Here is a 25,687-nt window from a genome sequence, read left to right as displayed (position 1 = left end):
CATTTGAAATAAGAAAAAAAAAACACAATAGAAATCAGTTATTTCAAGTGCACAATAATTTCTGGCATTTACTTAATCATATTTAGTTACTTTAACACATTTTTTCTTTCATGTTAACATGGTAGGAAATAAAACAATTGTGTTAAAGTAAATAAATATGATTAATAGATACCAAAAAAAGATTTTTCAATTACACTGAAAACATTTTTTTTGTGAAATTATCTTATTTTGGTGGTAAAATGCTCTTTCCATCGGCAAATCATCTTATTTTTCTAATCAAATTAGAGGTAAATACATTTATTGTAAGAAATTTGTACTCATTTTCAGGACATTTTTGCAGTGTATCTGTGTAACACAGCATAGAGGAGCCAGCCTGTCACCATAGGCTACAAAGCCAGAGTTGTCACCAGAAGTTTGTTTTTCTTCCCACCAACTCTCTCTGCTATGGCAGCATCAGTGCACAAAAGCACAGCAGAGATTTACGAGCTCATCTGCATCCTTCCCTGGGAGGTTTACACGCTTCCAAAGCTGCAATGGCAAACAGCATCCTGCATATTTAATAAAGGATGAAATACTGCGGTGCACTGGGACACGTCTAAAGGAAGGAGCAAAGTACCACCTAAAGACGTTTTAAATACCAGAACATTTCAGCAGCATAGAACTAAACTACTTAGACTCCTTTCTTTGGAATATGCTACAGGCTTTACCACAGAAATGGAAACACGTTAGAGAGAGGAGGCCGATGAAACCAAGAGATAAAAGAATCAATTTTCCAGGTACTTAGAGATTCACTTCCACACAGAAAGCCCAGATTCTGATCTTCAGCTACCAAAGTATACATGTCAGGATAAATAATACTATTTATAGTTACTTTATTGTATCTCTCATATCGGTTTGTTGTTCTTTTTCCATCTCTTTGAAGGTGATGAAGCAGAATGAAGGTGTTTTATCTTTATCTTCTTTTTATCTCCTCTTTCTTTCATCTTTTCTCCTTTTTCCGTTTTTCCTTTCCTGTTCTACCTACATTGCAGTGTCCATATAATCTGTAAAACTCCCTGCATGATTATAATAAAGCTATTTATATGCTTAAATCAAGCGGAACACTATGGCGATAGCCGTACTGCTCCACTGGTGAAAGTAAAACCTGTTGGGCTCTTTTTGGCATCAAAACAATTATTCTTATTGCCGCAATAGCAGAGAGGACACTGTTAAAAAAAAAGAATCCATTTTCTGAGTGGTGAAAATTTATAAAACGCACTGATCCGATAATATAGGCTGATCAATAGCGCTGCAGCTAACAACCACTTTATTAGCAAACTAATCTATAAATTACTTTACTAATTAAAAGTATTTTATTAATCTCCATCTCATTCTGTTAGTAAGAGAAACGCTTTAGTTGCTTGTTTAAATATTCAGACTCACTCGTTCTAGTCTAAACACTGACCTGTAAATTTTAGCACGTTGTTTTTCCTGCTAAACTGTTTACGTTTGATCACTGCTGCACTTTAAGAACATGGAAATGTCATGAAAGCTGTACAAAAAGAAATTTTGTTATGTAACATTCTGTATACAAAACTGACAATAAATGTTGTCTAAGTCTGTCTAAATGTCCCTTTATGTCTCTTGTTGCTTTATTTATTACTTTTATTTATAAAAATCCATTTAAATCTGAAATGAAACTGAGCTCTTTAACTTTAAAACTATTTCTAATGAATATATTATCTTTAATGTTAGGATGTAAAGGAAGGAGCTGCATGTTATGATCCACTATGCTGGGATTTTTAGTAATGTTTAGTTTCACTTTGGGTTTTCAGTTAGGCTTGGATTTAAGTTTTTCAGTTTATATATATATATATATATATGCTTGTATGACTTCTCCTGTTCAGCATTCTTTAGTTTTTGCTATATTTTTATCATTCATTGTATACAGTCATCTTTAGGTTATACTTCCCAGTTACTCTTCATCGCCCCCTAATGTCGCCTTTCTTCCCATTGGTTTTCCAGTTCTTTCTCTGCTAACCAGTTCTATGGAAGAAAAACTGTCTCATTGGAATCTACCTTTTTTGTACACATGAAATTCTTTACACTGAATTTTTACCTGCAAAAATTTTAGCTACAAAACATTTGCCTGCAAAAGCGTCGAACTGTTGGTGAACTCAAGCCAAAGCAATCTACACTCGATGCAGTTGAGCAGCTTCCAGCCAATGAAATTAGCTCATCTTTTCAGAAACAAAATAGTTTGCCGCCGCTTCTTCCGGATCAAACCAAGAGCCTAGGCAGACGGGGGTGCAGCACTAGCTGTGATCAGCTCAGTTATTTCACCCAGTCCCATTAGATGGAAGACTCTAATAGCTGTCTATTAGTAGCTACCTTCGTAATCATCTCTATTCAAGAAAAACTCCTCATTCAGCTGTGAAAAAAGCTATGCCCAACTGAGTCATGTGATCAAATGACCTAATTTCCCTGGCTAGAAGCTGCTGGACTGCATCAAGTGTAGATTGCTTTGGCTTCAGTTCATCAAAAGGTCGACAATTTTGCAGTTAAATCTTTCTGAAAGCAAATTTTTGTAGCAAATTTTTTTGTAGGCAATTGTTCTGGAAGCTGAATTCTTTGCAGGCGGATTTTTTGCAGCTGATTTTGCTGATTTTATATTCCCTCATCATTAAATCAAGAACTCATCTCTGCCTCCGCTTCTGCATTTTGGATCCATCTACAAACTTCTACACATCCTGACACCAAATGTTTTTTAAAACAAAGTGTTTTAGATGTTAAACTGCTTTTAAAAAGCGAAGCTAATCTGCATGTTTAGATCAGCTTAGTTCCATTTAATGAGAACGGGTTTCAGGCATCAACATTTTAGCTTTAGGCCTCCATGGAGCCAAAAGCTAAACTAGATTGTGGGATCCTGCATTCCTGATAATTACACCTGCTATCATTAATCAGACGACCTGATCATTCAAACACCTCCTAATAACTCACTGCTGGGCTGTTTACAGCATCATCCAGTGTTAGTAAAATTTATGCAAAATAAACTCTAATATAGTTTATTCTCAGTAAAAGTGGTTGATGTTTATACACTTTTTGGTTGCAACTGAAACAGTAATGTGGAAAAATTACTCGAATGCAAACAACATTAAACATAAAATACATTTGATCACAAAAATGATCACAAAAAATAATAAATAACTAATAAATTAAAGAGAACAAAGATAATTAAATCAAACAACAAAGTGTGATTGAATCCGTCCTGGGTCAGCTCTGCTACCGATCACTTCGGTTAATTCATGAATTCAAACTATTCCGTTATGTAGCTTTACATTAAACTCAATAATCTATATTATTAGGGAAGGAAACTTTAAAATAAACTGAACAATGAGAGTTTAACATCGTTTCACTGTGATAAAGTTCAGCTGCAGGTTCTAACTTTCACTACAGAGTGGTGGGAAAACTGAAAGTGATGCAAAAAAAAATCATTGGGTCTCATGGAAGAAACCTTTTTACGTTCATGATAAAGGAACTAAATGCCTCATTCTCCATTTTTCTCCTGTTTCTAATCTTCTCTCAGGTAAGAACACATCATCTGAGTGCTCCAGGCTGACAGAGGAGTCTTGTTCAATCAGTCCATAAAAGTTATGAACAGAATCGGTGACAAAGGGCGACCTTGGTGGAGTCCAACCCTCACCGGAAACGAGTCCGACTTACTGCCGGCAATGCAGACCAGGCTATGACACCGGTCAACCAAAGACCTAACAGCCCCTATTAAAGAGCCTGGTACTCCATACTGTCTTCTTCAGATCCACAAAACACATGTAGACTGGTTGGGCAAACCACACTGCTCCTCCTGAATCTGAGATTCGACCATCAGACAGACCCTCCTTTCCAGAACCACAAGCCTGTATCAACTACAAAATACTGGTATTGCTGTTCTAATGTTTAGTGGGATATCTCCTCATCTGAACACCTTTAAAGTCGTAGGGAATCGGCTGTTTCAACCGTTGCATTTCTGAATTCTCCCAGTGGTGCCCGACTTTACACGAGTGAATAAAGGGAATGTGATTGGTCGATTATCAAGGGGGCGGGATTGTTGTGGCAGAAGGTTCGCAAACATGTTTGGTTGTGGCCGGGTTGTGGGAAGCCTCTTGCTAACCAGTTAGCAACTTAGTGCTAGCAGGTTCCCAATGGGAAATTCCATTGGGACCAAGTAGCACTAAATTGGTGACTTAGAAACGACGCTGTCAAGGAACGCTATGGACAGCGGAAACATGCAAGAGGAGGAGAGTTTAGTGTCGGAGGTCGTGGATGAGTCTCCTCCGTCATCCATTTTTTATTTAGAGGAGGAAAGCGGGGACGAAGATGTTGTGGAAGAGGACGCCAGGGCGGCAGAAGCTTGGTTTGGTGTAGAAGGCTTCCAGCCGTACATGTTTGAGCCCTTGCCTCGCAACGCTGCCAGTTCTGTTAGCTCTACGCCTGCCGAAGACACAGACGTCCATCCCCGTGAACACTGGGACACAACTCAATGGGAAAGGAAAGGATTCTGATTTCAACCGTTGCGTATATTAGCTGCGACACATGAATCAAGATGCTGTGACCGAAAACATTTGATTGATAGATGACCGTTGATATATGATTGGCCGAATTTAGGTGTTCAGGCTGACGTAGAACTAACTGGCCTGCATAAAATAACGCGGAAAAAAAACAGATTTTAATTTTCTATCTTTTGGGAATATATAGTCTGATAAAGAATACATTTACATACATGTTTAAGCCAGAATGATTTGACATTTAAATATGATTTCCCTACGACTTTCAAATGTCCTTCCACACAAATGGACCCATTTTGATCACACATGCTGTGTTTTACTTTTGTTTGGTGAGATTTTCTACAGTGCTGAAGGCCACGGTGCCCCTGAAATTAGTCCGTCTCCACATAGCAACCGGTTCTTGTTCAGTCAGGTGGGCGAGCCGGCGTGGAGTTTGCCTGTGAAGGTGCCTTGGTGGATGCCATGTAAAACATAAGCAGCGGAGTTTTGCTGTGCGGTGATGGATCTATCCACTCGCTTGACTGAGTTTCCCTTCAAATAAAACTGAAACTTGTTATTTCTGGATTTTCACCGAGCGCCAACCAACTAGCCTCCAATATGGCGCTCGTCTTAAAACTGCTGCTCTACACTACAAAAGGCGAGCCACCTTCAAAACTATTTTCAACCAATATCAACTTAACAATCAACATAATCCTCAGCAAATAACTTCTTCTTATCAAGCTGCACAACAAAAGGCTTCTACTTGGTCTTGGGAACCACCAATATTTCATCCCCATCCTGGATGAGGTAGGAGTGGAGGGCCCGCGTGTTGTACTTCAGTTCCTCCGGACCAAAGGCGCTGTCCTTGTTGATGTAGTAGAGCCTCATGCTGTTGGTGGAGAGCTGGACCACCGTCGTCAGCTGCTTCTTCAGGTCAGCCACGGTTTGGTCCAACCGGATGTTGAGCTGAAACAAAGTCAAACAGAACCACAGTGACACCATTTATCCAACAAAAAAGGGAATCAAAACAAAAAACTACATAACCATCCAGCTAACATAAATGAGCTAAGCTAACAAAGATTCTTTGTTAGCCCTAGTTGGATGGAGGCTTTGAACGAGAGATGTTTTAGGCAGTACCAGGGATTATTTGCCCTAAAAACACATTCTCCTGGTCCTAATGACAATAAGGTCCACCCACTTTCAAAGCAACACTAATACGTTTAACCACTAGGGGCACTAGACCCGTTACTTCCAAGTTTAGCCACCATGAAGGCCACTGGCAGCACTGGATTGTTGCTAAATGAACCAGTCTTCCAGTGTTATGCTCACTCCCACAGTTGGACACTCTGGGTTCCTGAGAAAGACACTTAACCCCACAATGCAGAAGGTTCATTTCAGTGCTCTGTACTTGTGACAATAGAATGATAATAAAAAGCTAGAAAAAAAAAAATCAGCTCATCTGTGGAACCAGAAATACGTCCGGGTCGCCCTCAATTTTACTCTGTAAGAAAAAATTAAATTACATTTTTCCCTCCCCTAAAATAGTAAGCGTACTAATCTATAATGTGTTAAAGGTTAATAATGTATTTCCTGAGAGAATAAATTCATCAAAAGCATTTCTGTTTCACCACTTGTCTGTACCTAATCTGTCCTGGAAATGGGATCCTATGCTAGTTCCGGGAGCTAACTTTTTTGCCTTTGGATTCAAACATAAAATAGCCTTCTTCAGTTTTATTTTTTTCTCGTCTTGTTAACATTATGGCATATAGTGCATAATTCGAAGAAAAAAACAACAAAAATGCAGTTAAAGATGGTTTAATTGCATTTTGCCGGAAGCAGTTTAACGGACAAAATGTAAAAAGCATGAAATTTTCTCAAAAAAGTCTTAAAACTTTTTTTTTAAGATCTGTATTTGCATTCTTTAGTGATTTAACCTCTTAAAACCCACCGGGTCGCCAGCAGATGGAGCCATAGTTCGCAGCTCCAAGCTGACACCAAACATTCAAACCCCACAGCTCTGGAACTGTTATAGCTAGAGGTCTGAAATGTTCTGCAGTTGTGGATGACATAATGTAGAACACATATGATATAATGAAACCTGCCTTTTCTCAAAAATGTCTTTATTACTGCTGTTCAAAAAAGACCTATCATTTTGAGAATAAAAAAAAACAACAACTTTGAGTCATGTTTGAACTGATGCAGCTTGTTCTGTGTTCTACTCACCCAATTTTATGTATTCAGAAATTAGAGGGTGTTACTTTCAAATAATGTATTGCACATGTAATTTGGGCTTACAGTTCCTAACTTATTAGCTTTTTCATTTAGGTATGCAAAATAGGCGAGGATTGCCCAAAATGAGGTGGATGTTAAGAGGTTAAGGATAGAAATAAGTACTTTTAGTACCATAATTACCAAATTTATGGCGACCAGGATGAAAATCTTCTTGCACATGCATCAATGAGCCGATGGTACGGACGTGCTTCCGGTATGGATCGGGTAGAGACACTGGTTCTGATAGCGAAGCACACTACGTTCCTACTCTCATCTATGGTCATGAGCTTTGGGTCATGACCATAGATGCTTTAGAGTCATCCTGGGAGGACACAGAGTAGAGTCTCTGCTCCTCCACGTTGGGAGGAGCCAGCTGAGGTGGCTCGGCATCTGATTAGGACGCCTCCTGGACGTCTCCCTGGTGAGGTGTTCCAGGCACGTCCCACCGGGAGGAGGCCCAGGACACGCTGTCAAGAAAATACTTGGGGAGAACACAAGTCTATACTCACGTTCTTGTGAATTGCGAAACAGCCTTTTGGTTTCAGGTTAGCTTCTGCTAATGGTGTTTGCTCAAATAAGGGAAACAGTGGGGGCCGTTTTGTTCTAACAAATACAAAATATATATATATATATATAAAAAACAACTCTGCTAATGTTAGCCTTACTGTCTTACTCTGAAGGTTTCAGTCCAGTCAGACAAACCACAACATCTACCCAGCATGCATTGCACTGGAGAAAAAAAAAAGGACACCTCCATTGGGGAAAATCTAACAAAGGATATATAATTTTTTGAAGTATTTCTATGTGCAATTTGAGAATTAATAGGAGAATTATAACCTGTTTTTAACTTTTTCAGGGTCAGAAGACGCTGTTAATCAGTGCTGTAGTAGGAAGGAAGCTAGGAGGGAAGCTAGTAATGGACGTGGTATAAGATATAAAGAAAGAAATACGACTATTTCTGTTTTTTTTGTGACAAAACAAGAAGCATTTCTTCTTTTAACTGTAAATCAGTGCTTCTCTAACCTGCTCCACTTTCTCCTCACAGTGAACTTCGACCTGAGCGTAGCAGCGAGGTCTGAGGTCGATCTCAGCCAGAGGCTCCAGCTTGCCATACTTGGTTACCAGGGAATGGTATCTGAGGAGGGAAAGATCAGTTTGTTTAGCTAGTCGACATTTTTAGCAGCTAGAATAAAGCTGTGCAGGCAGAGCAGGTTACCTGTAAGGTAGCTCCTTCTCAGGGCACTGTAGGTAGTGACGAATGAAGAACCGCTCTGCATCTTCTCGCTCGGCGTCGGTCACAACGCTGCCGTTTAAAAGGGAAACTGAGGGAAGCCTGAGGAGAACCGCGCACACATTGGCAAGACGAGCTTTAGCTACATGAATCTAAAACAAACTAATCTAAAGACAATTTTCTCACACAGTGGTCATGCAGACAGGAAGACATTTATTTTATAAAAGTAACTCACTGAGCTATCACGAGGTTGCGGCGCTCTGCATTGGTGTAAGCCTGCAGTAAGGGAATACCCTGCAATCGAACCTCCTCTAACTTCGGAAAGAAGTTCAGCTTCTCGATGTCTTCCCATCGATTAAGACCTGACAACCAGCAACAGAAGTGGAGATTTTAGTTTATGCCGATAATTTTTCTTTTATTTTAATTAACATTTTTTCAAAAGGCTAAATCTTTCTTATACCCCATGTAAAATAGGTTATCCTGAGCTATTTCTATAGTTCTGCTGCTATAGGCTTAGACTGCTGGAGGACATAGGGACCCCTTTTTCATCATTCTGCTTCATTCTATCTCTATTCTCCCACTCTGCAGAATCTGTTAGTTCAATCTCTAACGTTCTGCTCTCTCTGCTTTTTCTCATAGTAGCTTCATCATTAAATATCATCAGTTCTAGAGACGGACAGATTACTGGAGACTCACCTGAGTTGTTTAAGTTAATGCTGCGCAGCTTGGGGAAGAGCCGTTCCAGAATATCCTTGCTGTCCTGAATGGAGGCCAAGTTGTTGTTGGCCATTATCAGAGTGTCCAGTCTGGGGAACATGGAGCCAAACTTGCACACCTCTGCCCAGTCCTGGAGGCTGTTGTCGGTGATGTGAAGGAGGCGCAGCGTGGGGCAGGCCACACTAGAGGCACTTACACTTCTGTACTCGTTAAGGCACAGGAACAGCTCCTCCAGCCTGCAGGAGAACACCAGGAGAGCCCAGCTGGGACTGAGGAAAACACACACTGAGGGGGAAACAGGAAGAGACATACAATAGATCTGAAGGTGAACCCATCCCCAGTTGGTGGTGAAGCTATTCTTCTTCTACCTTCAGCGTTCATGGGATGATAATTTTTTCATCTATATAATTGCAGCAGATTTGAGGAGATTTGAGGAGGAGTATAAGTTCAGACTGTGGAAGAACCACAGTGCCGGTTATTGTGGGCCCTCAGTGCAGCGTTTGATGCTGTTGATCACTGCATTTTATTAGAAAACTGGGTCGGCCTTTCTGGTTCACACTGGACTGCTTTAAATCCTCCCTGATGGACAGGGACTCCTATGTGTCAGTAGGGAACTTTAAATCAGAGACCAGAAAAATCACATGTGGGGTTCCCCAAGGCTCCATCCTGGGGCCCCTCCTATTCAACATCTACATGCTCCACTTAGCTCAGATTATAGCGAACAACTAGATCCGTTACCATAACTATGCAGATGATGCACAGCTTTACATCCCAATGTCTTTACGACTGAATAAAAACCAAACTGAGGTAATAATCTTTGGACCAAAGGAGCAGAGATCCAGAGTTAGCTTCCAGCTTCAGCTACTACAGCTAGTAGTAGCTGAAGTCTTATGGCTAAAATCTTGGTGTCATGATGGACTCACACCTGAACCTTTAGTTACTAAGTCAGCCTTTGATAATCGGAAGAACATCTCGAGGATTAAAGGAGTAATGTCCAGCAGGATCTAGAAAAAATCATTCATGCATTTATCTTTAGTACAAATGATCACTGCAACAGTTTCTTCATAGGGATTAATTTCCACTGTTACGCTGATGATACCCAGCTATATCTGTCTATAAATCCAGATGAAGCTAACCCATTACATAGATTACAGGCATGTCTTGAAGACATAAAAACCTGGATGACTCTTAACTTTCTGCTTCTGAATGCAGATAAAACAGAAGTTATAGTCTTTGGACCAGAGTCTCTGAAAAAGAAGCTGATTAGCCAGTCACTTCATTTGGATGGGATTAAACTGATTTCAGATAATAAAGTAAAAAATCTTGGTGTTATTTTTGATCAGGACCTGTCATTTAAATCCCAGATCAAAGAGGTTTCTAGAATTTCCTTCTTTCATCTGAGGAACATTGCAAAAATTAGAAATCTCCTGTCCAGGGGTGATGCTGAGAAACTAGTCCATGCATTTGTTACTTCAAGGCTGGACTATTGTAATTCTTTACTATCAGGAAGTCCACAAACTGTAGTTAAAAGCCTTCAGCTGATCCAAAATGCTGCAGCCAGAGTTCTGATGAAAATGAAAAAGAGAGATCATATCTCGCCTATCCTGGCTTCTCTTCATTGGCTTCCTGTTAAATCCAGAATAGAATTTAAAATCCTCCTTCTCACATATAAAGCCTTAAATGGCCAAGCTCCATCTGATATCAGAGATCTGATTGTTCCTTATGTTCCTAACAGAGCACTTCGCTCTCAATCTGCAGGTTTACTAGTGGTTCCTAGAATTTCTAAAAGTAGAATGGGAGGCAGATCTTTTAGTTCTCAGGCTCCTCTCCTGTGGAACCAACTACCAGTTTTAGTCCGTGAGGCAGACACCCTGTCTACTTTTAAGGCTAGGCTTAAAACTTTCCTTTTTGATAAAGCTTCTAGTTAGAGTGGCTCAGGTTATCCTGAGCTATCTCTATAGTTATGCTGCTATAGGCTTAGACTTTTGGAGGACATAGGGACCCCCATTTCATCATTCTGCTTCATTCTCTCTCTGTTCTCCTATTCTGCAGAATCTGTTGAACGTTAGTTCAATCTCTAACGTTCTGCTCTCTCTGCTTTTTCTCATAGTAGCTTCATCTGGTCTGTTCCTGTTTGGCTGTGACGTCATCCTGGAAAGAAACATCAGCTGTGCTGCTTCCATCAACACCCTTGTTTATAGATGTTGGAGCTTGGCCTGTTTTCCAGTGTAGTCCTGTTTCTCTGACTGTGACTAACTGGATGTGCTCTCTTCATCCTCTGACATGGGAGCTGGCTCGGAGCTCGTCTGCCTGGCTGTGTGTTTCCTGGACGGGGCCGCCTGTGGAGCTGGTTGACAGTTGCCTTTTGTATCTATGCTTCTTTTTCTATGTCTGCTTCTGTCTCCTTGAACCCCAGTGGGCCTCAGCAGATGGCCGCTCACACTGAGCCTGGTTCTGCTGGAGGTTTCTTCCTGTTCAAAGGGAGTTTTTCCTCTCCACTGTCGCTACAAGCATGCTTAGTGTGAGGGATTGCTGAAGAGTCAATGAGTCGATGCAATCAGCTGGTTTTCCTTAGATAGAAAACTTTGTATCAATTTGACTGTATGATCTGGTTGAACTGGAAAGTGCCTTGAGATGACATGTGTTGTGAATTTGGCGCTATATAAATAAACTGAATTGAATTGAATAGGTTTGCCTAAAAAGTCCGTCAGACAGCTGCAGTTGATCCAGACGCTGCTGCCTGCGTCCTCACTAGAACTATAGAAAGTAGATCACATCAGCCCAGTTCTGAATTCCTTCCACCGGCTCCCTGTAGCTCAGAGAATAGACTTTAAAATCCTTCTGTTAGTCTAGAAATCACTGAATAGATTAGCACCGCAATCCATAACAGATCTATTTTGAGTGGATCTACCTCCCAGACCACTCAGGTCTTCTAGTTCCAGCCTCCTCTGTCCAACCAGAGCTAGAACCAAACATGGAGAGGCAGCATCTATGCTCCACGGATCTGGAACAAACTGCAGACTGGGAAAGAGCTGAAAGCCTGAGTTCTTTGAAGTCAAAATTAAAAACCTGTTAGTTTAGATCTGCCTTTGACTGATGGAGTCAGATGGTTAACTGAGGGATTATTAGTTTAAGGTTCATGTCAAACATTTGATTTTCTTCTCTACCTGCTTTTATCTTTTCTTTTTTACTCTTTTATTCTGCTTTTTTTATTTTATTTTGTAATCTAATTCATGTAAAGCACGTTGAATAGTCCATGTACTGAATTGTTCTATACAAATAAACTTGCCTTTCCAACCATTGAGCTGGTTAAAAAACAACCAACAACCAACCAGCTAATAAGCCAATTAACTAACCAAACAAATACCTTTCACCAATTAACCAAAACTAAGTAAAATACCAACCAACAAAACAAGTAAGCCCAACTATCAACCGTAAATTACCCAAGCATTCAACATTAAAACCACCCGAGCAGCTAGTAACGCCCCAATGCGAAACGGTTCGTACGGTTGTAAGACACGGTTCTAGTGTCGCTCTTTGTCTTACTCTGGAATGTTCTGGGTCAGCAGCATCACCGTATCCCAGGAGATTTGAGTGTTGTTGAGAACGAGGCGTCGCACTCGGGGAAAGGCTTCGGCGCACTGCGGCTCAAGAATGGTTCCTGCCAGCGGGTTGGAGCTCAAGTTGAGGAATTCCAGATTGGGGATGCTTGATGTGATTTTACTGATCTGAAAAAAAATATTTGGGTCTTAGTAGGTTCATCTACCTGCTGGTGAAGATTCTCAGTCATCCAGGTCAAAGTCATTTAAAAAAAGTTCAAATCAATCCACTGGATTTTGTTTTCATGTTTAAAGACGTTTCTCTTCCATCCAGGAAGATTTTTCAATTCAAAATGTCAGAAATAACGTTGAGTTCCAGGTTTTATCCAGCAGCCCAACAAAGCCTTCAAAAACCTACAATGCAGCGATAGAGTTGATTCTTTCCCGCTATCATCGCAGCCCCAACCCCCTTACAGGGGAACAGAAGACCTCACCTATTCAGCCAGGCCAACAATTCCCTTTAACGGGTCAACCCCCCTTTCAGAGACATAGACAGGTATGGGGCATTGCAGGCTAACAAAGAAGCCAAACGACCCCCATTCCAAAGGGGGGGACCCGTTCATCCGTTTCTATTTGCATGTTTTCTAAACTAAAACCAGGCTTTGTTGGGCTGCTGGATAAAACCTGGACCTAAACGCTATTTCTGACATTTGGAATTGAAAAATCTTCCTGGATGGAAGAGAAACGTCTTCAAACTTGGAAACAAAGTCCAGTTGTTTTTAACTTTTTTGGAATTAGTTCATATACCCCGGTTTCAACATAAAAGTTTAAAAAACGTCGCAATGAATTAGCATGAATAAAGCAGATGGTCGGGAAGCTGCATGGATTCCCAACTTTGTTGCCAAATGTAGGTAACAACAGCTAGCAGTGGTGCATTTCAATGTTACCTCATGCCAGTCGTGCAGATTGTTGTGCGAAAGGTCCAGCTCAATAACATGAGCGCAAAAGGCAGCGATATCCGCCTGGTCCCCCGCCTTGTTGATCCCGCAGCTGTTCAGCACCAGCACACTGGGCAAGTTCAGGCGGTCTACAGGGACACAGGGATAGGGTTAGTCTCTTTGGGGTCCTGAGCGTCACCAGACCCTTTCGGTAATGGCCATTCAAAATGGCCCTTCCCAGGCAAACGCCAGCCGAATGGCAGCCCACTTCCCAGCAACTCGCAGCAGAATTCCCCGGCCCACGGTCTCTAGACTGACAGCTGTCCCAGCATGCACTGCAGCAGCTTCCAGGTTAGCGCTCACAGCGCTCAGAGTATTAAGTTAAAAGTTCTCTTTTCTTTTGCTGTTGTTCAGTAATAATAAATATAATAAAAAGTAAGTTTTAAGGTCTTTCGAGGCAAGAATATAATACTTTAAGCTTCACTGTATGGACGATTTCCTTATTTAGTGCGTAATTTAAAATAAAAGCTCCCATGTTGAGAAGACTGCAGCAACCGGCGGAGCTCCGAGGCTAATCGCAGCCAGGGCTAACGTTAGCCCGTCTGCAGCGGCCAGGGCTAACGTTAGCCGTCTGCAGCGGCCAGGGCTGACGTTAGCCCGTCTGCAGCGGCCAGGGCTAACGTTAGTCCTTCTGCAGCAGCCAGGGCTAACGTTAGTCCTTCTGCAGCAGCCAGGGCTAACGTTAGTCCTTCTGCAGCAGCCAGGGCTAACGTTAGTCCGGCTGCTGCATATGGGCTAACGTTAGTCCGTCTGCAGCAACCAGGGCTAACGTTAGTCCGTCTGCAGCAGCCAGGGCTAACTTTAGTCCGTCTGCAGCAGCCAGGGCTAACGTTAGTCCTTCTGCAGCAGCCAGGGCTAACGTTAGTCCTTCTGCAGCAGCCAGGGCTAACGTTAGTCCGGCTGCTGCATATGGGCTAACGTTAGTCCGTCTGCAGCAGCCAGGGCTAACGTTAGTCCTTCTGCAGCAGCCAGGGCTAACGTTAGTCCGGCTGCTGCATATGGGCTAACGTTAGTCCGTCTGCAGCAACCAGGGCTAACATTAGTCCGTCTGCAGCAGCCAGGGCTAACTTTAGTCCGTCTGCAGCAGCCAGGGCTAACGTTAGTCTGTCTGCAGCAACCAGGGCTAACGTTAGTCTGGCTGCTGCATATGGGCTAACGTTAGTCCGGCTGCTGCATATGGGCTAAAGTTAGCCCGTCTGCAGCGGCCAGGGCTAACGTTAGTCCTTCTGCAGCAGCCAGGGCTAACGTTAGTCCTTCTGCAGCAGCCAGGGCTAACGTTAGTCCTTCTGCAGCGGCCAGGGCTAACGTTAGTCCTTCTGCAGCGGCCAGGGCTAACGTTAGTCCTTCTGCAGCGGCCAGGGCTAACGTTAGTCCATCTGCAGCAGCCAGGGCTAACGTTAGTCCGTCTGCAGCAGCCAGGGCTAACGTTAGTCCGTCAGCAGCAGCCAGGGCTAACGTTAGTCCGTCTGCAGCAGCCAGGGCTAACGTTAGTCCTTCTGCAGCAGCCAGGGCTAACGTTAGTCCGTCTGCAGCGGCCAGGGCTAACGTTAGTCCGTCTGCAGCAACCAGGGCTAACGTTAGTCCGGCTGCTGCATATGGGCTAACATTAGTCCGTCTGCAGCAGCCAGGGCTAACGTTAGTCCGTCTGCAGCAGCCAGGGCTAACGTTAGTCCGTCTGCAGCAGCCAGGGCTAACGTTAGTCCGTCTGCAGCAGCCAGGGCTAACGTTAGTCCTTCTGCAGCATATGGGCTAACGTTAGTCCATCTGCAGCAACCAGGGCTAACGTTAGTCCGTCTGCAGCAACCAGGGCTAACGTTAGTCCGGCTGCTGCATATGGGTTAACGTTAGTCCGTCTGCAGCAGCCAGGGCTAACGTTAGTCCTTCTGCAGCAGCCAGGGCTAACGTTAGTCCTTCTGCAGCAGCCAGGGCTAACGTTAGTCCGTCTGCAGCAGCCAGGGCTAACGTTAGTCCGTCTGCAGCAGCCAGGGCTAACGTTAGTCCGTCTGCAGCAACCAGGGCTAACGTTAGTCCGGCTGCTGCATATGGGCTAACGTTAGTCCGTCTGCAGCAGCCAGGGCTAAAGTTAGTCCTTCTGCAGCAGCCAGGGCTAACGTTAGTCCGTCTGCAGCAGCCAGGGCTAACGTTAGTCCGTCTGCAGCAGCCAGGGCTAACGTTAGTCCGTCTGCAGCAGCCAGGGCTAACGTTAGTCCGTCTGCAGCAGCCAGGGCTAACGTTAGTCCTTCTGCAGCAGCCAGGGCTAATGTTAGTCCGGCTGCTGCATATGGGCTAACGTTAGTCCGTCTGCAGCAACCAGGGCTAACGTTAGTCCGTCTGCAGCAACCAGGGCTAACGTTAGTCCGGCTGCTGCATATGGGTTAACGTTAGTCCGTCTGCAGCAGCCAGGGCTAACGTTAGTCCTTCTGCAGCAGCCAGGGCTAACGTTAGTCCTTCTGCAGCAGCCAGGGCTAACGTTAGTCCGTCTGCAGCAGCCAGGGCTAACGTTAGTCCGTCTGCAGCAGCCAGGGCTAACGTTAGTCCATCTGCAGCAACCAGGGCTAACGTTAGTCCGGCTGCTGCATATGGGCTAACGTTAGTCCGTCTGCAGCAGCCAGGGCTAACGTTAGTCCTTCTGCAGCAGCCAGGGCTAACGTTAGTCCGTCTGCAGCAGCCAGGGCTAACGTTAGTCCGTCTGCAGCAGCCAGGGCTAACGTTAGTCCGGCTGCTGCATATGGGTTAACGTTAGTCCGTCTGCAGCAGCCAGGGCTAACGTTAGTCCTTCTGCAGCAGCCAGGGCTAACGTTAGTCCGTCTGCAGCAGCCAGGGCTAACGTTAGTCCGTCTGCAGCAGCCAGGGCTAACGTTAGTCCGGCTGCTGCATATGGGTTAACGTTAGTCCGTCTGCAGCAGCCAGGGCTAACGTTAGTCCTTCTGCAGCAGCCAGGGCTAACGTTAGTCCGTCTGCAGCAGCCAGGGCTAACGTTAGTCCGTCTGCAGCAGCCAGGGCTAACGTTAGTCCTTCTGCAGCAGCCAGGGCTAATGTTAGTCCGGCTGCTGCATATGGGCTAACGTTAGTCCATCTGCAGCAACCAGGGCTAACGTTAGTCCGTCTGCAGCAACCAGGGCTAACGTTAGTCCGGCTGCTGCATATGGGTTAACGTTAGTCCGTCTGCAGCAGCCAGGGCTAACGTTAGTCCTTCTGCAGCAGCCAGGGCTAACGTTAGTCCTTCTGCAGCAGCCAGGGCTAACGTTAGTCCGTCTGCAGCAGCCAGGGCTAACGTTAGTCCGTCTGCAGCAGCCAGGGCTAACGTTAGTCCGTCTGCAGCAACCAGGGCTAACGTTAGTCCGGCTGCTGCATATGGGCTAACGTTAGTCCGTCTGCAGCAGCCAGGGCTAAAGTTAGTCCTTCTGCAGCAGCCAGGGCTAACGTTAGTCCGTCTGCAGCAGCCAGGGCTAACGTTAGTCCGTCTGCAGCAGCCAGGGCTAACGTTAGTCCGTCTGCAGCAGCCAGGGCTAACGTTAGTCCGTCTGCAGCAGCCAGGGCTAACGTTAGTCCTTCTGCAGCAGCCAGGGCTAATGTTAGTCCGGCTGCTGCATATGGGCTAACGTTAGTCCGTCTGCAGCAACCAGGGCTAACGTTAGTCCGTCTGCAGCAACCAGGGCTAACGTTAGTCCGGCTGCTGCATATGGGTTAACGTTAGTCCGTCTGCAGCAGCCAGGGCTAACGTTAGTCCTTCTGCAGCAGCCAGGGCTAACGTTAGTCCTTCTGCAGCAGCCAGGGCTAACGTTAGTCCGTCTGCAGCAGCCAGGGCTAACGTTAGTCCGTCTGCAGCAGCCAGGGCTAACGTTAGTCCATCTGCAGCAACCAGGGCTAACGTTAGTCCGGCTGCTGCATATGGGCTAACGTTAGTCCGTCTGCAGCAGCCAGGGCTAACGTTAGTCCTTCTGCAGCAGCCAGGGCTAACGTTAGTCCGTCTGCAGCAGCCAGGGCTAACGTTAGTCCGTCTGCAGCAGCCAGGGCTAACGTTAGTCCGGCTGCTGCATATGGGTTAACGTTAGTCCGTCTGCAGCAGCCAGGGCTAACGTTAGTCCTTCTGCAGCAGCCAGGGCTAACGTTAGTCCGTCTGCAGCAGCCAGGGCTAACGTTAGTCCGTCTGCAGCAGCCAGGGCTAACGTTAGTCCGGCTGCTGCATATGGGTTAACGTTAGTCCGTCTGCAGCAGCCAGGGCTAACGTTAGTCCTTCTGCAGCAGCCAGGGCTAACGTTAGTCCGTCTGCAGCAGCCAGGGCTAACGTTAGTCCGTCTGCAGCAGCCAGGGCTAACGTTAGTCCGTCTGCAGCAACCAGGGCTAACGTTAGTCCGGCTGCTGCATATGGGCTAACGTTAGTCCGTCTGCAGCAGCCAGGGCTAACGTTAGTCCGTCTGCAGCAACCAGGGCTAACGTTAGTCCGGCTGCTGCATATGGGCTAACGTTAGTCCGTCTGCAGCAGCCAGGGCTAACGTTAGTCCTTCTGCAGCAGCCAGGGCTAACGTTAGTCCGTCTGCAGCAACCAGGGCTAACGTTAGTCCGGCTGCTGCATATGGGCTAACGTTAGTCCTTCTGCAGCAGCCAGGGCTAACGTTAGTCCTTCTGCAGCAGCCAGTGCTAACGTTAGTCCGTCTGCAGCAGCCAGGGCTAACGTTAGTCCGTCTGCAGCAGCCAGGGCTAACGTTAGTCCGTCTGCAGCAGCCAGGGCTAACGTTAGTCCGTCTGCAGCAACCAGGGCTAACGTTAGTCCGGCTGCTGCATATGGGCTAACGTTAGTCCGTCTGCAGCAGCCAGGGCTAACGTTAGTCCGTCTGCAGCAACCAGGGCTAACGTTAGTCCGGCTGCTGCATATGGGCTAACGTTAGTCCGTATGCAGCAGCCAGGGCTAACGTTAGTCCTTCTGCAGCAGCCAGGGCTAACGTTAGTCCGTCTGCAGCAGCCAGGGCTAACGTTAGTCCTTCTGCAGCAGCCAGGGCTAACGTTAGTCTGGCTGCTGCATATGGGCTAACGTTAGTCCGTCTGCAGCAACCAGGGCTAACGTTAGTCCGTCTGCAGCAACCAGGGCTAACGTTAGTCCGTCTGCAGAAGCCAGGGCTAACGTTAGCCCCTCTGCAGCAGCCAGGGCTAACGTTAGCCCCTCTGCAGCAGCCAGGGCTAACGTTAGCCCCTCTGCAGCAGCCAGGGCTAATGTTAGTCCGGCTGCTGCATATGGGCTAACGTTAGTCCGTCTGCAGCAACCAGGGCTAACGTTAGTCCGTCTGCAGCAACCAGGGCTAACGTTAGTCCGGCTGCTGCATATGGGTTAACGTTAGTCCGTCTGCAGCAACCAGGGCTAACGTTAGTCCGTCTGCAGCAACCAGGGCTAACATTAGCCCTGGCTGCTGCAGAGGGACTAACGTTAGCCCCTCTGCAGCAGCCAGGGCTAACGTTAGTCCTTCTGCAGCAGCCAGGGCTAACGTTAGTCCGTCTGCAGCAACCAGGGCTAACGTTAGTCCGTCTGCAGCAGCCAGGGCTAACGTTAGTCCGTCTGCAGCAGCCAGGGCTAACGTTAGTCCGTCTGCAGCAGCCAGGGCTAACGTTAGTCCTTCTGCAGCAGCCAGGGCTAATGTTAGTCCGGCTGCTGCATATGGGCTAACGTTAGTCCGTCTGCAGCAACCAGGGCTAACGTTAGTCCGTCTGCAGCAACCAGGGCTAACGTTAGTCCGGCTGCTGCATATGGGTTAATGTTAGTCCGTCTGCAGCAGCCAGGGCTAACGTTAGTCCTTCTGCAGCAGCCAGGGCTAACGTTAGTCCTTCTGCAGCAGCCAGGGCTAACGTTAGTCCGTCTGCAGCAGCCAGGGCTAACGTTAGTCCGTCTGCAGCAGCCAGGGCTAACGTTAGTCCGTCTGCAGCAACCAGGGCTAACGTTAGTCCGGCTGCTGCATATGGGCTAACGTTAGTCCGGCTGCTGCATATGGGCTAACGTTAGTCCGTCTGCAGCAGCCAGGGCTAACGTTAGTCCTTCTGCAGCAGCCAGGGCTAACGTTAGTCCTTCTGCAGCAGCCAGGGCTAACGTTAGTCCTTCTGCAGCAGCCAGGGCTAACGTTAGTCCGTCTACAGCAGCCAGGGCTAACGTTAGTCCGTCTGCAGCAGCCAGGGCTAACGTTAGTCCGTCTGCAGCAACCAGGGCTAACGTTAGTCCGGCTGCTGCATATGGGCTAACGTTAGTCCGTCTGCAGCAGCCAGGGCTAACGTTAGTCCGTCTGCAGCAACCAGGGCTAACGTTAGTCCGGCTGCTGCATATGGGCTAACGTTAGTCCGTCTGCAGCAGCCAGGGCTAACGTTAGTCCGTCTGCAGCAGCCAGGGCTAACGTTAGTCCGTCTGCAGCAACCAGGGCTAACGTTAGTCCGGCTGCTGCATATGGGCTAACGTTAGTCCGTCTGCAGCAGCCAGGGCTAACGTTAGTCCGTCTGCAGCAACCAGGGCTAACGTTAGTCCGGCTGCTGCATATGGGCTAACGTTAGTCCGTCTGCAGCAGCCAGGGCTAACGTTAGTCCTTCTGCAGCAGCCAGGGCTAACGTTAGTCCGTCTGCAGCAGCCAGGGCTAACGTTAGTCCTTCTGCAGCAGCCAGGGCTAACGTTAGTCCGGCTGCTGCATATGGGCTAACGTTAGTCCGTCTGCAGCAACCAGGGCTAACGTTAGTCCGTCTGCAGCAACCAGGGCTAACGTTAGTCCGTCTGCAGCAGCCAGGGCTAACGTTAGCCCCTCTGCAGCAGCCAGGGCTAACGTTAGCCCCTCTGCAGCAGCCAGGGCTAACGTTAGCCCCTCTGCAGCAGCCAGGGCTAACGTTAGTCCCTCTGCAGCAGCCAGGGCTAATGTTAGCCCCTCTGCAGCAGCCAGGGCTAACGTTAGTCCTTCTGCAGCAGCCAGGGCTAACGTTAGTCCGTCTGCAGCAACCAGGGCTAACGTTAGTCCGTCTGCAGCAGCCAGGGCTAACGTTAGCCCCTCTGCAGCAGCCAGGGCTAACGTTAGCCCCTCTGCAGCAGCCAGGGCTAATGTTAGCCCCTCTGCAGCGGCCCTCTCTCTTCATAGCCGTGTCTGAAGAACCGTTGGCTCTGGTAGAGGTTTTCTATTTGTTTATTTGGCAAAATGTTCATTTGATTTGTGTTTATCTGACTGTGTTCATAATTACTGCGATAATAAATGAAAAAAAGTAAAAAAAAAATAATATTATCTAGAGACTATCAATAACAGGAGGTGAAATGCAGCTCCAGAGTAGCTTTAAATGTGGTGATGTCATCAGTACGCTTCTGTTCCAATTGACCCAGCTGAAAATTGGCCGATATGCCACATTATGCTCCGGTTCAATGACAGACAGGAAGAAGCACATTAGCTTAGTCTCTAGCAGCAGCAGTGGAGTTTGGTGATGCAATCCACTTCTTCAATCTATCTTTGCTCTCCTCTAATTTATCCAGAAATTCCTCGATCAAACTTTTTCTCTCGCTCCCAACCAGGTGATCGGCTGCATATTTAGCCTGCCTTCCCTGGAAATCAGGTCTCTGAATCCAAGGTCATCAGCGCCGGTTCCCCTTAAGGCTGTGTTCCTTCACTCCCTTCCTTTTACCTGTACAACGTGTGTCAAGTTACCAGTTTGTGATTTCCATTTACCTTTCATGGGGGAACCCTGAAGACCCGCAGTGGGAACTACCACTACCCCCATCCCAGGACCTCTGCGGTACGGAAAGTTTTCTGGGCTGTACTTTTCATTGATCACCTCCACAAAGGAACGACCCGCCCTCTCCTCTGGGGGCTCCATGGCGCCTTCTTTGGAGTGGCCTTTTCTTCAGCTGTGAACATCATAACATCACAAAACTAAGCTCTTATCTCACCACTAGACAAATGTTTTTAATGGTTTGGGTTTATCTGAATGAATAAAGAATAAAAAAATAAGTTAGAAAGAAACTAAAGTAGCTAAAGTGGCCACCAGGGGGCAGTGTACAGTATCCAGGGGGGGAAAAGTCAAGCTTAGATAAGTTTAATGGCTTTCTGCTAGTGATGTTATGAGATGAGCCGAGGCTTTGAGGCGCATGTCGAGTAGTGGATAAGTGGGCAGGTGTAGATGTAAAACTGCCAGAGCCGAAAATCGTTCCCAGTCCGAGCCTGGTCGAGCATCCAGGGAAATATTCATTAGTTAGAGAAAGACGTGTGCAGCAACAAAGTACAAATGTTTCATTACTTTACTGAAGTAGACTGAAGTTTTACTTTCTATTCCTTACATTTTAAAAATAGACTTGTTAGTTTTGTTTCATTTGAGCTCATTTTCATTCTGGTCTGTTGATATTTAAAAAACAAAAAAAACAAAAAAAACCATCAAAATAATTTGTTTGATCCAGACAATTAATTTCTTTGTGGTTGGATTCGGTGCTGCCCCAACTTGTTGTTCACCACATACCACAATAAATCATTTGTAACCATTTGTTATAAAACTAAGAAAATGAAGTCTAAGGAAGTTATCATCCAGAATTGTAGAAAAATGTTCCTTTAATAGAGTAGAGCAGTAAAGCTTCTGGCCTTCACAGATTTTCCTGCATTAATTTTACTTTTATACTTTAAGTAGTTTTAAAAATTGTACAATTACACTTTCACTGGAGTAAAAGAGTAAAACGTTTTTAAAGAGCAGGATTTATACTGGAAGAATAAACATGAATACCGTAAATCCTCTAATATTGGCCTGTATTCCGTTAGCAGCCGGGTCTCTAATAATGGCCGGTTTTGCTGTCGGCTGGGGTAAATTCTGGCCGGACGCTAATACAGGCTATAATTGGAACCAACGATGTTCCTGGGCAGTCCTCAGCAACCTGTGATAGTACCATGCAAGTACCACAGGGGGGCAGTGTTTGCTAACGAATCCAATCCATTAGCTTGGGAATTCCCATCCTTAGCGCAGACCGTGCTGCAGACAGGAGGCCGGATTGTTTGGTTTTTATGACCGGCTGTGATGGCAGAACAGTTTCCATTCATTTATTTAAAAACTTTGTTTGGCCAAGAATCCATTCTGTGTCTTTTTTTTTGTATTGCCGTGCAGAAAAATAGCAGCTGCTGGAAGATGTCTGAATAATGTTCTATATACCGTTATGGTAACTGTACTTTTTCAATAAATGAACCTAGTATTTTATCGGTTCAAAGAGACACAATCTGTTTTTTATTCATTCCACTGTTGTCTATTTTAATCAAATAGAAATAGAGGCCTGCCTCTAATTCTGGCCTCCTTCCAATAATGGCCTGGACCATATTAGAGGATTTACGGTATGATTAGAAACATGAATTTGTTTCTAATTATGTAAATAGTTGGGAAGGTGGTGGAGCAGGGGTTAAACATACGGCCCACATACAGAGCCTTTGGTCCTTATTGTGGATGTTGCAGGTTCGAGTCCTGGCCCTGTTGACCTTTGCCACATCTATTTCTTATCTGTTTACTTTTAAAAATTTCAGAATAGAGAGTCTAAAAACAAATCAGAAGAAGGATGTAATATTGACTTATACACTGTGCAGCTACTCTGCTTTTAAACTGATCAAATCATTTGTGAGGTCATTCATGTCACAAGAGGGACTCAGAGGACTGGCATTGATTTAATGCAATAAAAGGTCATATTTTTAGTTCCTGAGACACAAAAGCTCTGTCAGCTGCGTTTATTCAACCTGGAGTCTGCAAGCTTCTCTGAAATGAAAAGATGGCGGTTGTTTGTTTATCATGTGTCAGGTCACCAGCAGGCAGGGTTCAGGAGGAATAACAGAACCCCATATATGAAAAGAAAACAAATGAAAAAATATTTCTCCTCCATATGAATCAAAATGCTATGACTGAAAACATTTGATTGACAGATGACCGTTGATATATGATTGGCTGAATTTAGGTTTTCAGGCTGGCGTAGAACTAACTGGCCTGCAGAAGATAACGAGAAAAATAAAAATAGATTTTAAGACAGGATTTTTTTTTTTTTTAAATAGAAATTTTCTAAATTTTGGGACAATATGGTCTGATAAACAGTGCATTTATATACATCTTTAAGCCATAATGATTTGACATTTAAATATGATCTCCCTACTATGATTTTTCTTTTCTAAGAGGATGGATCCACACCGTCCGTCCGAAGCCAAAGACCCCCATTCCAAAGGGGGGGACCCGTTCATCCGTTTCTATTTGCATGTTTTCTAAACTAAAACCAGGCTTTGTTGGGCTGCTGGATAAAACCTGGAACTAAACGCTATTTCTGACATTTGGAATTGAAAAATCTTCCTGGATGGAAGAGAAACGTCTTCAAACTTGGAAACAAAGTCCAGTGGATTGATTTTTGACTTTATTGGAATAAATAAGAGAAACTTCTCAGCCAGACATTGTTTTTCCAGCCTACTGTCATGATAGATTTGTTTTTACATTTTCTTCTGTGTGAAATGATTTTGTAAGCATCTGACACGAATCAGGACGTATTTTTGACACAAACCTTTGCCCTAAAAGTGGGACTGGAAACCCTATAATTCATCATAACTCATAGTGGGTTCTTTGATTCAGATTTCTCTTTATATTAATTTAGTCTAAAACCTGTTTCAGAAAAAGACAAGCATACTGTGATTTAGCCAACACTTGTGCTGTCATTTGATTTGTAGTGAGACATGATTAAGTCACGTGACACCATGAGGACTTTGACCTCTAACGGGATCAAAGTCCAGGTCCCTCCCACACATGAAATCAGCCGTTAAACCAAAGTATGTCTCAACAATTTAAAATGTTATCTGTTTTTAGATAGAAGAAACAATTATAAAGGAATTTCATTTAGCTTTTTTTGATGGGGGTAAACTGAATAGTTTAATAATGTCAGCAACTCATTTATTGATACATTTTTGAATAACTTTAAGCAGCAAGTTGGGATTTTTTTTATTTTTAAGCAAATAGTAACAATAATAAAATAGCAAATGATTAAATGCGTGCAGATTAAACAAACTACATGGGTCTGACTTTAAACTGTATTATGGAAATTCCGATATCCGAGTTTAACCTGAACGCACCACAGAAAGCCTCTTTGAACCAACCGACAGATTTACGGAGAATAAAAGTTAGTGAGCCAAAGTTAAAGGAGCAGTTCACCGAAAATAGAACCGATCCGATGGAAAGGCTGTCCTGGAAGCAGCGAGGCGTTAATGTGCGAAAAATCACGGCTTGCTTTGGATTAAAAACCTCCATCCGATCCAAAACGGGCAGATTTCCAATGGAATTCAGTGTTTTTAATCAGATGGAGAATGAAATCCTCCATTTCCGGTGAAACATAAACGTTAGAGAAGGAGGAAGCTAAGCGTCCTGTCAGCAGCATCTGCTCCTCATCCTGGATCAGTTCCTCATTAAAAATGGAGTCAAAATGCTCAGAGAACCGAACCGAACCGGACTGGATCGGACCGGAGCCGCTGTCAGTACATACCTTTCCTGTCCAGCCGGGTTCCCCTGCTTGATGAAAACAACCCAGCTGTCTTCCAGTCTCCCCTACATCCAGGAAGTGACGTCACCTTTCCCATCATGTTGTTGTTGATCAAACACATGCCTAATTCCCTCTAAGAGGAAAAGCATTATGGGATTTTTATGCTGGAAGAAGGTCTGGTTATTTCCCTATAAGTTCTGTATCTCCAATAAGATAAAGGAGATTCAAATCCAGATTTACAAACTATTTATCCTACAAATGTTTATGTTTCTACATCCTCGGATATTAAAGATAAATGCAGGTTTTGTTTTATGGAACAGGAAACCTTATCTCATTTATTCTATCACTTCGGACTCTTCTTGAACATTATATAATGTCTAAACTCAAAACATAGATAGTATTTGACAGTAAGAGTGTAATACTGTATTTTGCCCATGAAGACTCTAATGTAACTTTAATCACAAACCGGCTCATATTGTTTGGCTAAGTCCATAAACATAAATGATAATATTCCAGAACGTCTCAAAGTTCAAATGTTTCTTGCATGAATTCTAGAGTACATGAAATCCCTCTCTTTAATACTTGAAAAAGAACAATACTTCCACGGATATTTGTGAGAGATTTTTAGAAGAAAGAATAATGTATTTTGTTTTTTATATTCTTTATTTTAGAGCACCTGTCTATTTTTATTCCCTATATTTGTTTATTAGTATTATTATTTGTCAGTAAGATCTGTATATTTGCAAATATTTAAATAAAAAAAATCTTGTTGTCTTTCTTCATTTTTTTTTTTTTTTTAATACAATCCATAAACTTTCTACTGGCAGGCGGTTCTGTTTTTATCACCCTTCTTTATGGAGGGATTTCAGAGAAAATCAGGAAGGAAAGAAAAAAATCCGGAGAATTCAATTCTATTCAGTTTATTTCTATAGCTCTAA

General features: G+C 44.6%; 1 protein-coding gene across 1 annotated transcript; it reads right to left on the bottom strand.

The window, feature by feature from the left end:
* Positions 1–4,680: 4,680 nt before the first annotated feature.
* On the bottom strand, positions 4,681–24,857 carry LOC119775443 (tubulin-specific chaperone cofactor E-like protein). Its single transcript, XM_038273426.1, has 9 exons — positions 24,753–24,857; positions 20,950–21,128; positions 13,226–13,365; positions 12,286–12,467; positions 8,719–8,975; positions 8,258–8,384; positions 8,008–8,124; positions 7,815–7,926; positions 4,681–5,486 (listed from the first exon to the last, which is right to left on the bottom strand). Exons 2-9 carry the CDS (start codon positions 21,095–21,097, stop codon positions 5,280–5,282), a joined length of 1,290 nt encoding a protein of 429 aa, XP_038129354.1. The 5' UTR covers positions 21,098–21,128; positions 24,753–24,857; the 3' UTR covers positions 4,681–5,279.
* Positions 24,858–25,687: the final 830 nt, after the last annotated feature.

Source organism: Cyprinodon tularosa, unplaced genomic scaffold (assembly GCF_016077235.1).
Source record: "Cyprinodon tularosa strain WSP-4 unplaced genomic scaffold, ASM1607723v1 ctg871, whole genome shotgun sequence".
Taxonomy (NCBI): Eukaryota; Metazoa; Chordata; class Actinopteri; order Cyprinodontiformes; family Cyprinodontidae; genus Cyprinodon; species Cyprinodon tularosa.
The sequence above is the reverse complement of the archived record's forward strand: the minus strand, read 5'-3'. Positions and strand labels throughout refer to the sequence as shown.